The sequence below is a fragment of the Protopterus annectens genome, chromosome 1.part0 (assembly GCF_019279795.1).
Source record: "Protopterus annectens isolate FY-2018-M chromosome 1.part0, PAN1.0, whole genome shotgun sequence".
In the NCBI taxonomy this organism is placed as follows: Eukaryota; Metazoa; Chordata; order Ceratodontiformes; family Protopteridae; genus Protopterus; species Protopterus annectens.
This window is the reverse complement of record NC_056725.1, coordinates 1,761,513,924-1,761,526,333: the sequence shown is the minus strand read 5'-3', so window position 1 is coordinate 1,761,526,333 and position 12,410 is coordinate 1,761,513,924. Positions and strand designations below refer to the sequence as shown.

The 12,410-nt window shown below is 44.0% G+C and overlaps 1 protein-coding gene across 2 annotated transcripts in view; it reads left to right on the top strand.

Moving 5' to 3' along the window:
* SLC35A1 (solute carrier family 35 member A1) overlaps window positions 1-12,410 on the top strand; it is a 532,373-nt gene that overhangs the window by 499,535 nt on the left and 20,428 nt on the right. Inside the window, exons 6-7 of one of the 2 annotated variants that reach the window (XM_044069151.1) lie at window positions 8,225-8,401; window positions 9,268-9,402. In XM_044069151.1, the coding sequence (XP_043925086.1) occupies window positions 8,225-8,401; window positions 9,268-9,402 (312 nt within the window). The remainder of the gene's footprint in view (window positions 1-8,224; window positions 8,402-9,267; window positions 9,403-12,410) is intronic. The other variant, XM_044069159.1, reaches the window with a different exon arrangement.

Here is a 12,410-nt window from a genome sequence, read left to right as displayed (position 1 = left end):
GACTCCAGTTCTGAGGTTGTCCTTCTCAGTTCCAAGCTCCCATCCCTCTTCAGGTAGGCCAGCTTCCCAAGTGATGGACAGACTCCTTGCCTCTGTAGGCAAACCATCGGCATCAGAGTACCATATATATATATATATATATATATATATATATATATATATATATATATATATATATGTATATATATATATTCTCCATCTAAACCGCAGCTGACACAGTCCACCACATCGGGACCTCGAGCACAAGAGACTCAAGATACCCTACCACTGTGCACCCTCTCTCTTCAGAGTCCTCTTCAGAAGCCCCCACTGAAGAGATACCACATAAGAGATCGTGCAAGAGGAAGCACATGGACTTCCCTGAAGAGTCCCTCACTGAAGATATGGACTACGATGAAGAGAAGGTGACCCATGGTCACCACCTGAGGAGGTCTCCTTTGGAGACATACTGGAAATCTTAACAGCAGCGGGGAGGCTGGAAGCCCACTAACCCTTCCTCTGAGGAGTCCGTATTCTTACAGGCTTTTTGTGCTTGACCCTCTACTTCTTGGGTGACCCTGCCTGCAGACGAACTAGTCCAACTCATTGTGCAGCGCACAAGGAAGAGTCCTGATACCACTAAACCAATCCGCTGGAGACCAGACAAAATTCTGTCCCTGGCGGAAGAAAATCCACACTGGTCCAAAGGCCTACCGTAGACGGTATGGTGGTGGCTGCAGCCACTAAGAAAGAGCCCACTGAGGAGAGCCATACTGTCCATCCTCCCAAACAGGAAGTCTTGGGCGATGGACAGGTTAGGGAAGCAAGTGTTTGCCTAATCGACCTTTGGCATTTGGTCCTTGAATTACTTGGCATACTTTACCAGGCTCCAGAAAGGCCTAATCACAGAACTATCTAGAACCTTAGCAGGAGCAGTTTCTAATGAGGTATGTGACAAGGTTGCCTCGCAGCTCGCGACCCTGGAATCTAAATCCAACTCGTCAATGCGGTTAATCTCTCACACTACTGAAGGGGTGGCTAGAGCAGTGGGTTCAGGCGTTGCCATGAGACATCACGCCTGGATGTGCCTTTGTAGACTGTTTTCAGTCTTCCTTTCTTAATGCTCCAGTGGAAGCATCTTCCTTCTTTGGCCCAAAAGTGAAAGACACATTACCCAGGTGTGAAAAGGATGGCAAGACCCTGTCTGCCATCAGCATACATTTTTCCACCCCACCCCCTCAACGATCCTACTCTAGGAATCAGAGGAGTGGAAAGATGTGGCACCAGAAATCCCAGGGTCCTTTCTGTGACACACGTGGTGAGTTTACCCCCCCCCCCCGGGCAGAGGAGGTAACCTCATCAGGAAGATGCCCCTACAGAGGCGGGGGGGGGGTCCACATAACCAGGGGTCCAGCGCTTCTTTTTCTGGACAGCCCTACCAGTGCTCCTGAAGAGTGGCCCGGTTGCTTTCCTCTGGAAACAGTCGGTGACGTTTCTCTCTGCACCACCCTACCTGGCAAACAATAACCACAGATTCTTGAGTGCAGAATATAATAGCTAGAGGTTATCACATACCCTTCAATATTTGCCCAAAGCCATTAAGGCACATTCCTGATGTTCCACCCAGTCAAAGGGAAGCAGCAGCTCAAGAAATACGAAAACTGTCTCAAAAAAAGAGTCATCCAAGCAGTCCCACCAGACTAAATAGGAAACAGATTTTACTCAGGGTTCTTTTTAGTGCCAAAAAAGACAGGGGACTGAAGACCAATCTTGAATCTCAGCATTCTCAACCAAAATTCCAGATGGTCACGGTTCAGTCTATCCTACCCTTTCTGGAGAAGGACGATTGGATGTGCTCAGTAGATCTTCAGGATGTGTATTACCACATAAAAATGGACAAATGCTCCAGAAGATTTCTCCACTTCCAGCTGGGAGCCAATCATTACCAATTCCGGGCGCTGCCCTTTGGACTCTGTATGGTCCCCAGAGTGTTCACCAAATGTATGGCAGTGGTAAGAGCTTACTTGAGACTGCAAGGATTCTGAGTGTTTCCGTACTTAGATGATTGGCTCCTTACCACCTCCACCAAGCTTCTACTGGTTATAGCCTTAAATTACACACTGAAACTAGCAAAATACCTAGGAATCTCAATAAACAGGGAGAAATGCAAGTTGATTCCTTCTCAAACCTTGGAATTCATAGGAGCAACTTCCAGTACTCAATCTTGCCTAGTCTCCCTTCCAGATCAAAGATTAGAAAGACTGAGGTCCCAACTCCGGGTGATACTCTCTCAAGACAAAGTTCCAGCTTGACTGTCCTCCAACTTTTGGGATCAATGGAAGCATCAATTACAATAGTTTTCCTGGTGAGACTACACATGAGACTTCTTCAATGGCTCCTGCTGGCACAGTGGTCCCCTTCGCACCATCTTATGTCCTTTCAGATGCGCATAACAAAGTGATGCAAACAAGATTCAACTTGATGGATGAAGCCAGTAAAATACCTAGGGAGTCGCTGTTACTCCCCATCTCAGCCCAAGGCCATAGTGACCACGGACGCTTCCCTGATAGGGTAGGGGGCACTTCCAGGGAAAAACAGTCCAAGGCACTTGGTCCCCTCTGGAGGGCAGTCTGCATATTATCAATGCTCTAGCATTGCAAGCCTTTCAATCAACCCTCCCTTCCGGGACAATTGCTAGCCAGTCCAACAATATGTCAGTGGTCTGGTATATCAACAAACAAAGGGGAACCAAGTCCTACCCATTGTGTTGAGAGGCCATAAGAATTTGGCAATGGGTGACAGCTTCCAACTGCTTTTTGATAGCAACTACATTGCTAGGAATTCCAATGTGATTGCAGACAAACTGAGCAGATGCATCCTCCTGCCTCACAAGTGGTCCCTCCATTCAACCATAGCGGTGAAGATCTTCAGCCACTGGGGCCAGTCTTGCTGTGACCTGTTCGCCTCTCCAGCAAATCAGCAATGCAGCAGCTACTTTGCCCTAATTTCCCCACAAGGGGAAGTCCCCAAGGGACGGTCTAATACATGATTGGCCCACAGGATGTTTTTATGCTTTCTCTCCCCTTCCCCTGATCCCACAGTTTCTAAAGAAGGCCTTTTGGCCGAGAAGCAGAGTAATCCCCATTGCACCCTACTGGCCACAACAGATTTGTTTTCCCTTCCTTTCCTCCTCCAAAAGTGCTCCTGGAAGTTCAGATTTGGTCCGAATCCCACATTAGGGAACCTGCTCAGAAAAAGCCTGTGCTTTCTTTATTACGGGCAGACTAGATCTGAGATAATAGGGAGAGGGGCACTATAGGTAAAGCTTAGCTCAAGAGTTTTTGGCTGGCAAGAGCTTGTTATATGGCCAACTCTGTTCTGAGGAAAGAAATGACACCCAACAGTAATGAATGAATGAAAATGAACAACACAAATGGAACATTATGGTAAGAACATAACTTCTTTATTTCAGCTCCCATTTCTGACTGTTGTCTGCTGAAATACACAAAGGATTTTGAATTAATTTGCTTCCCTTACACAGGGAATATGCAAGACTTCAACCAGTCTGCCACTGCTCTGCTTTACTGGCTTTCAAAGCCATAATAACAGATTGTGTTTTTTTTTTAATCTTACTTTTTTTTTTCATTTGTAGTACATGGAGAATATAAATCTCCATGCACTACAAAGAATTATGTGTTGTTCACTTGGATGCCAAGATTCACCTCTAGACTTCTTTCATAGGTTACTACTAGGCTATCAGCCCTAGGGCCTATACAAGCCTAGCCATAACAATTCCCTGCCTATTTCTTCCCACAGTATTTACTTTCCTGTACCCCTGTCTAGCAGGGTGACTGATGTGATCCCCGGGGTGAATTTCCTATCTCCCATCCAATCATCAAGGTTCCTTGTGAAGAGGGCCAAAGAGGTGCTCTGCTTGACATGTATGGGCAGTCTATTCCAGAGTCTGGGAAATCTCCGGGTCAGGAACCTATCCCTCCAGCATGTTTTGTTCATTGTGATGACAAGGTTTAGATCCCTGGAATGTGTGGCTTGAGGGATTGGGATTTCTTTAAGTGTAGCATGTCCAACAGCTCTGAGTTTGACATGGCTTTGTATGTTAAGCAGAGATCGCCCCTGAGTAGACTATATGTGACAGAGTATAGCTGGAGTTTTTTTTAGACGGTCAGCATAGGGCATCTGCTTTAGGCCTGTGATTCTTTTAGTGAGGTATTTCTGTGGCCTTTCTAGTGGTTGCAGATGTCTTGAGAGGTACATACCAAATGGGGCATTGTATTCTATAATGGGTCTAATGAGGGATGAGTACAGTGGGACAATGACCTCCTTTTTTCTGGATGAAAAGCCCTTAGTGATGAGGTGTGCCAGATAGAAGGATTTCCTGACTGTTGTGGTGATGTGGTTATTGAAGGTGAGACCACTGTCCACCTGTGTCCCTAAGTCTCTTATCACACTTTAAGGTGTTTAGAGTACTGCCACCTATGTGGTAATTCACGGGTACATGTTTTTTCCCGAAGGGGATAACTCTACATGTCTTGGCATTGAGCTTGAGCCCATGGCTCTGGCACCAAGCATCTGTTTCTGTAAGGCCCTTTTGCAGAATATCCACATCATTTGGGGATTCAGTAATGGCTCCCAGTTTGCAGTCATCTGCGAAATTTGTTAGCCAGAGTCCCTTAGTGTTGGCCTGTACTACAAAGAAGTAGATGCCAAACCAGAGCGGTCCCAGGACTGAACCCTGAGGTACTCCACTTGTTACTTGTCTGGAGCTGGATTTGGAGTCGGCTACTTTTACAGTGTGGGTTCTGTCAGTAAGCCAGTTGGCAATCCATCGAGTGACATAGGGATTAATGCCCAGCTTAGTAAGATTATCTATGATTTCAGAGTGGGGGATGGTGTCAGAGGCCTTGGTGAGGTCCAGATAGGTTGTGTAGACTGCCTTAACCCCATCCACAGCTCTGGAGACTGATTCAAAGAAACCAATCAGGTGCAGGAGACAAGATTGTCCCTTCACGAACCCAGATTGGGTGAGGTCCAGAGTTTGAAGGTTGCCAATGTCTTTGTTTATAAGTTCCATGATAATACATTCCATGGCCTTGCAGATCAGGCTTGTCAGACTGATGAGGTGGTAGTTCCCAGGATCCAAGGTGGATCCCCCTTGTGAAGTGGGATAACTGTAGGTGTACACCACACAGTGGGCACGAAGTCTGAGGTGAGGCTATGATTGAATATGACACTTAGGTGAGGTTCCAGTTCATTTTGTAGTTAATGTAGTACACAGCCCAGGATGTCATCTGGTCCCATGCATGCTGCATTCTTAGCTTTGGAGAGTGTGTTTTTTACCTGTATGGCCATTATTACCAAAATTTGGCAATCTTTTAGTATTGAAATGGGTCCTTTAGGGGTGAGAGGGGGTAAAGTTGGCACTGAATCGAACTGTCAGGATATTGGCAATATCCTTGGGATCAGTATATTTAATGCCATTCTGTTGTAGCTCAGAGCAGATCTGAGCATTGCCATTTAGATTCTTGACATAGCTATAGAATGCCTTGTGGTTGTCTTTGGAATCTTTGGCAATTTTATTTTTGTAATTAGCTTTGGAGAATGTTATGAGGGATCCAAGCTTCTTACTGAGACTGGTAAGAGAGTTTTTTGCATCCTGGGATATTCCTTTTTTCTGCAACAGTTTCTTCCTTTTGTTGTAAAGTTTGTATATGGCAGGGGACCACCAGATTGGCTTCCTTTTTTTGGAGGAGAGCATCTTGATTCTATTTGGGATGGCACGATTCATGCACGAGTGGATGTGCTCATACAGTGCCTTAGTGTAGGTTTCAGCAGTCGAACTTTCAGTTCCTGTCTGCTTGGGTGTCAAGAAGTTTGTCACTTCTGACTTGAGTAGAATGAAGTTGGCTTTGCAGAAGTTTTTTACCGAGGTTTCCTTACTGGGGGGTGGGGGAGGGATGCAGATGTCAAGGGTGATTAGCTTATGGTCAGACCTGACCAACGAGGGGGTGACCATAAGTGTGGAGCATTGATTTCCCATGTTGGTAATGACTAGGTCTAGGATATTGGAGCCCCTGGTGGGACTATGGATTTAGTTGATCCAGGGCATTGGAATTTATGAATTCCAAGAACCGTTGGGCAAAGGTGTTGGTACACGAGTAGTTTTCCCAGTTAATGGCAGGGTAGTTGAAATCACCCAGTATTTGGGTGTTTGGTTGTATCTTAATAGTTTCCAGTATGTTTAGAAAGGCGTAGTGAGAATCTTGGGGCATGGTGGGGGATCTGTAGTAAGCTACCGTTTGGATTGCATTCTTACCTAGTGTTAGTTGCACCTGGAGAATTTCAGACGCATTGTGTTTGGCAACTAGCCTGGTGGTGTGAATTTCCTTGGTGAATATGGACACTCCTCCACCTTTAGTGTTTCGGTCCTGGTTTGGTGGCCGAAAAGTGTGGTAAGAGTTGTAGCCTGGTATTGCAGGGGTGCTCTCTGGAGCCTTGAACCAGGTCTCAGTTACTGCACAGATATCAATGTTCTCCATTTTTAGGAGTGTCGCGAGAGAGTGCATTTTGAGGTTTAGACTTCTAGCATTGAGTAGCATTACCTTCAGATTTTGCATGCTTGTACCTATTTCGGTGGTGGTTTTGTCCTTTGAACTTTGCCTAAAAAATGCACTATAGGGGTGGCAAGAGCCATAGCCAGTAACCTGAATCCCAGGGACGACAGGTGCAGACCATCTCTGGCAAAGCATCATGGTCTGTCGATCATATCGTCTCAGGCAGACAGATACTGGATCCCCTTTGAATGACATCAGAAGCTAAGCCAGTTGTTGAAGTCAATCATTTTGTCGTTATACTGTGGTATAATTCTGGGTGAAGGCAGGATGCTACTCAGGGCTAGGGTCATACCTGCCTGGGCCACATGATCCGAGAGCTGTTCCATGTCTGTTTTCATGTAGTCCAGGGAGGTACATCTCAAGTCATTCACTCCAACATGGACAATGACAGAGTCATATTTGTACTTGTTATGGGGTGACTTGAGTGGATGCGTTATGTGGTGGATCCTGGCACCTGACAGGCAGCTGACTGTAATTTTCTCCTTGTTCAGCCTGGTGAGTGGGACATCAGTTTGCCTGACTATAGAGCCACCTATGACTAAAGTGTTGGGTACGTTGTCTTGCCTTAGGTACTGTTGTTGTGAGCTATGTGACACTTTGGTTGTAATTGGTGTTTGCGTTTCAGCTTCGGAGGTCCTTGTTGCTTGGGCAGGTTACTGTTAATGGCCTCCACATATGAGAGTTTAGTGTTGCTATGTGAGGGTGTTGATGGTGGTGTGGGTTTAGAAGGGATATGTGTTGCTTGAGGTGCAGTGGGGGTGTTAACCTTCTCCTCTTAACTGTCTAGCAGAATCTTGGTGGAGAGAGCTTTGCTTCCAGTTTGGCTATGTAAGTGCATCTCTCGCAGGTTGTAGTGTTGGGTGATAGGAGGAGAAGGTTGTCTGTGTACAAGATGAATTTGTTGGCATCCATTTTGAAGCACATAATAAAGCAGTTACAATCACCAACCCTCTCATAATCTTCTGTGTTGTCTTGTACCCAAACGAAGCACAAAGTAGGAATTATCTAAGCTTTACTTGGTATCTGAAATCCTAAGTAAGGATTACAGCAGAAGGATGTGTGTATGCCATATATTTGCATAAAGCTAAACATAACAATTTGTGTGTGGTTTTTTTTTTTTTTTTGTTCTAGCTTGCTGTTTGCTCAGTTTAAGTGTTTATTTTATTTTGTTCTATTAATTTGAATTTTTTAACTGGGGTAGAGCAGTGATCACAAGTGACAAATTTCAGTCTCAGCTCAGGCAAGGGAATTACAAAATAATAAAGTAAATGTATAAACAAAACCAGAATGGAATGTTTGTAAAGTCATTTCATATTGTGTAACAGCAAAAGACTATACATAATGTACATGTAACAGTTGGATACACTACATATTACAGCAGTAATTGTGCACTTATGTACATAAGAGTTGTACAGATGGTGGAGAAAGCCATGCAGTCATGAAGGAAGGAAGCAGGTCTGGAGTATGTAGTATTTTAATAGGTTATCTGATTAATACCTATACTAGAAACTACTAGCCAGTGAGCAGTTATTTGAATTATAAGAAGATGCTGCTTTTCTGTGACCCTTGCTTGTAAGCATTTCCAACCAAATTCCAATAGTAATGTTTTTCAGGTGTGTATTTCGAGAAGGTGTTGAAGAGTTCGAATACGTCCCTTTGGGTGAGAAATATTCAGATGTATTTGTCTGGAATTGTGGTGACACTGGCAGGTGTTTTTCTGTCTGATGCAGCTGGGATCATGGAAAAGGGATTCTTCCATGGCTACACACTGTATGTCTGGCTTGTAATATGTAAGTGTTTACATTTTTATGGCAATATACTTTGATTTAGTATCTCTCTCAGTGTATTAGTACTTGACTGGCTAATATATTTTGCCACAGGAAGTATCCTATGTGAGGTGTGAGTATTAAAACAAGCCACATTTGAGCTAATGATTTTCTTGATGTGGTGCCAGTGCTTTTGACCTTTCATTGCTGAGAAGCATACAGTTAATCCCAGTCACATATTAATGTATTTTTCCTATTGCTACTGTTTGTGCCATTATCCATCAGTTTCTGTATCCATTTTGTACAGACTAATATGTATATTTTATCCCATTCATGTATAGTTATAAGGTCTCCTTGTAGCCATTGTTTATCATTGCTGTTGACGGCTCTGTGGAACAAGGTGCACACAGCATTGCCGGTTGTCTGCTGCCCCCCCCCCCCGAGTTCTGGTAATTAGGAGGGTGTTCAAGGCAAATACAAATCACATAATACAGTACACAACCTCTTAACTGTATTGAGCAACATTTTTGCGATGGGATAAGACCACCTTCTATGCCTCTTACGTTATGGGAGAAATTACCATTTTCTTTTCATCTTGAATTTTCTGGCTGATACCTGCTAAAAGGATAGTTATTGGGGCGGCTGGAATAAACTAAGGTGGTGTCAGCGCTGATTGCATAACACCTTATGTTTCTGTGCTCTGCGATTGCCCCTGCATCTAGATTTGTGATGCATTAAGGAGCACATCTGAAGGAAAGAAGCCAAAAAGTTGCTCATTGATTTGCAGGCCAAATGGTACTTGTAAAATGACTGGAATTGTCTTTGTGTGAGACTGAAGGGCTGTAGTTGGACTGCAAGCTGAAGAAGAAATTATTTGTTTGTATCTCTAGTTTTAGGTAGTGTTGGAGGCCTGTACACATCAGTTGTTGTGAAGTACACGGATAACATCATGAAAGGCTTTTCTGCTGCTGCAGCCATTATCCTGTCTACCGTAGCATCTGTGTTGCTCTTCGGATTGCAGATAAGTATGTGTTAACAATGATTCTTTTTAATGTGTTCTCTAAAGTGAATATTTAAACTTTTATTTGTATAATCAGGTCAGAAAATTGTTGTAGTCAAGCACAAGTAAAGTGCATACTTGACTCAGCTAATTTTGCTAAATATGTTCATCATGGTTACTGCCAGTAGTTATATGCTAGAAGTGCTAGAGCTCCCCAAGAGCCTAACTTCTTCAAGGCTGCTGACCATTAGTCCTCCACATGCATGTCGCTGCTTTATACCTCCTAGCAGCTTAGGGTTTGTTGAAGCTCTGGTCGGAATCTTCAGCCTTCTTTGAGACCAGAGGTGCATTGTTTTACACGGTGCCACCAGTTATTACATAGTGCGGCAGTTTTCATACTCGTACTCTAGATAATGTCAATACTTGGAAGGGCATAACTGGGTGAAATGTCTTGCCTGGCCTGAGTCAGAGTGGTGAGTTATTAAACCTCTATGCCAGTCATAGATTATCCATTGTAAACATTATGATAAAAGACATATATGCATGGTACCTCAACACATTGGATCAGTTCTTTAGTCCTGTTATTAGTCAGGAGAGGCTCGGAACTGTTTTCTGATCACCATTTGGTATTGAGTGTAGACAAATGGGCCAGTGGCTGTCCAGACCTGGAAAACCCAAACTTGTAGAGAGAATGTCCTGGGAACACCTGACACTTGCTTCTGTGTAGAATGAGTTCAGCTCACATCCCCAGAAGAGCTTTTCCTTATACTGGAGATGTGGATGTAAAGTCTGAATGGACCCTCTTCAAGATTTCAATAGTTAATGCAATAGGAATGAGCTGTGGCTAAACGTTTCCCATTGCTTGTTATGATGGTACCTCTAGGGCCCAGTAGTAAACACCACCAGTGAAAAAAATGCTTTCAGATAAAAAAAAAATGCCTTCCTTACTGTGTCCTTACTGTGTTAGCATCAGGAGGATATCCCTGCAGTTGATAAAAAGTATCAGTAGGCCAGTAAGACAGTGGCGTCAGTAGTTACCAGAGTTGAGAGCTGGGGGTTGGAGAAGTTTGAGGAGGTCATGGAGAATTACTTTTTAATGATTTCAAAGAGGTTTTAGCAGATCATCAGTGACTCATGATTGGGGGAGGGGCAGTTCCCCAGGGTGTTTGCAGTAAGGGTGGATGCTGATTTTAGTTTAGCACATTGTCACAACATGAGAGGTACACTTCTTGCAGCCCTTGAACCTGCTGAACATGCCGTGTTTTCAGGAAGCAGTACCAGAAGTAACTAGTTAGGACTAGGTCCACTCCTATAGATAAGGTCAGGACAGCTGTTACAGTGCCATGGTGGCAGGATTGCTGGAGTGGATGAGATAATGCATGAAATGCTGAAAGTGCCGGATATTATTTGTGTGTAATGGTTTACACTCCTTTTCAGTACTGCTTGGCATTTAAAAAGGGGGAGATAGAGAGAATGATATATTTGAGCTTCTTCATGCTTCTTAGTCTCTATAGAAAGGCCTATACCAGGGTACTTGAAAGGAGACTTTGTTCAATAGCTGGGCCTCAGCATGGATTACAACCTGGCAGTGGAACAGCAGATTAGCTCGTGGTCCTACATGGATATTGGAAAGGTCATGAGAGTTTACCAGCACTATCCACTTGTTTTACCTTTGACTCAGTCTCACATAGGAAGCTAATACATAAACAGGGGGTTGAAGGTAGGACCAAGACTAAGAAATTGTATAGGTGCAGTGCAGAGGTATGATAGAGCACAGAGGGTTGTGTTGAGAGGAACAGTGTCAGGAGATAGGAAAGTGGCATATAGAGTACTGCAAGGCTCTGCCCTGGCTCCAGTACTCTTCAATGTGTTTTTTATCAGACATATCTGCAGGAAGAAAGCACATGATCATCCTCTTTGCTGATGACACAAAGATAGGTACAACAGTTGTGGGTGAAGAAAGATTCTGGCCAAAGATTTGGAAAGCCAGAGTAAATGGACAGAAAGGTGCAAACGTGCAGAATACTGCAGTTAGGCAACAGCAACCCTGCTGTGACGTTATCAGCTAGAGGCAGTGGAATGGACATAGCTGAGCAGGAAAGTGATCTACGAGTGTCGTGACATGTGGATTCAACCACTGAGAGCACAACAAGAGGACAGTGATGACAACAGCAACAGACAGTGCTGAGATGTATCCACAGGGGTATAGATTTGAGAAGCAGAGAGGATATACTTCCATTCTGAAGGGCCTTGGTTAGTCAGCACCTCAGGTACTACATGCAGTTCTGAGGGCCAGATAAGGTAACTAATGTCATGCTGCTGGAAGGAGACCAGAGGACATCTGCCAGAAAGATCTGTTGGCTGGAAGGTACGAAAGAGAGAACCTCGAGGAGCAAGAGCTGTTCTCACTTGAGTCCAGAAGGAGGGAGGTGGATTATGATCAACAGGTACATGAATAGATCATCCTAAGCATGAAAGATAGTACACAGAGGAGTGGGTGGAGGCAGCAGTTTGTAGGAACTAGCTAGTCCCTGCATCTTAAAAGTATTTTATTGAGATGGACTCATGGAACTGACTGCTGGAATGGCTGTTATAGAAGAAACCCACAGAGGCATGGGCAGGGGCAGAAGGATATGAGGGAAGTAAGAATGAAGAAGTAGCATGTTTAAAGAGCAGATTAGACAGCCTTGTCATCTGCTCATGTCACCAGACAAATGTATTGTTAAAGAATAGTAAGTCATGGAATCTAGTTCATGTACTAATATAGTTGTTGACCGTTATCAGTTAAAGAACCAGTGTTATTGTTAGTTAGGTAATGGGAAGGGTTAGGAAAAGCTGCATTTTCTTCAAAGTGGTGAGCCCAGGAGCTTCCCAGTCAGATTATGTAGCTTGTCCTAGTTAGCTAATCCTAGAGAAGAGATTCCCAAGTAAAGGTTGGGCGTATTATAATACTTTGAACTCAGCATCATTTTTACACACTTTCTTCAACTATATAGATTCATGGCAACAAAACCACATGATAAAATCCATTTA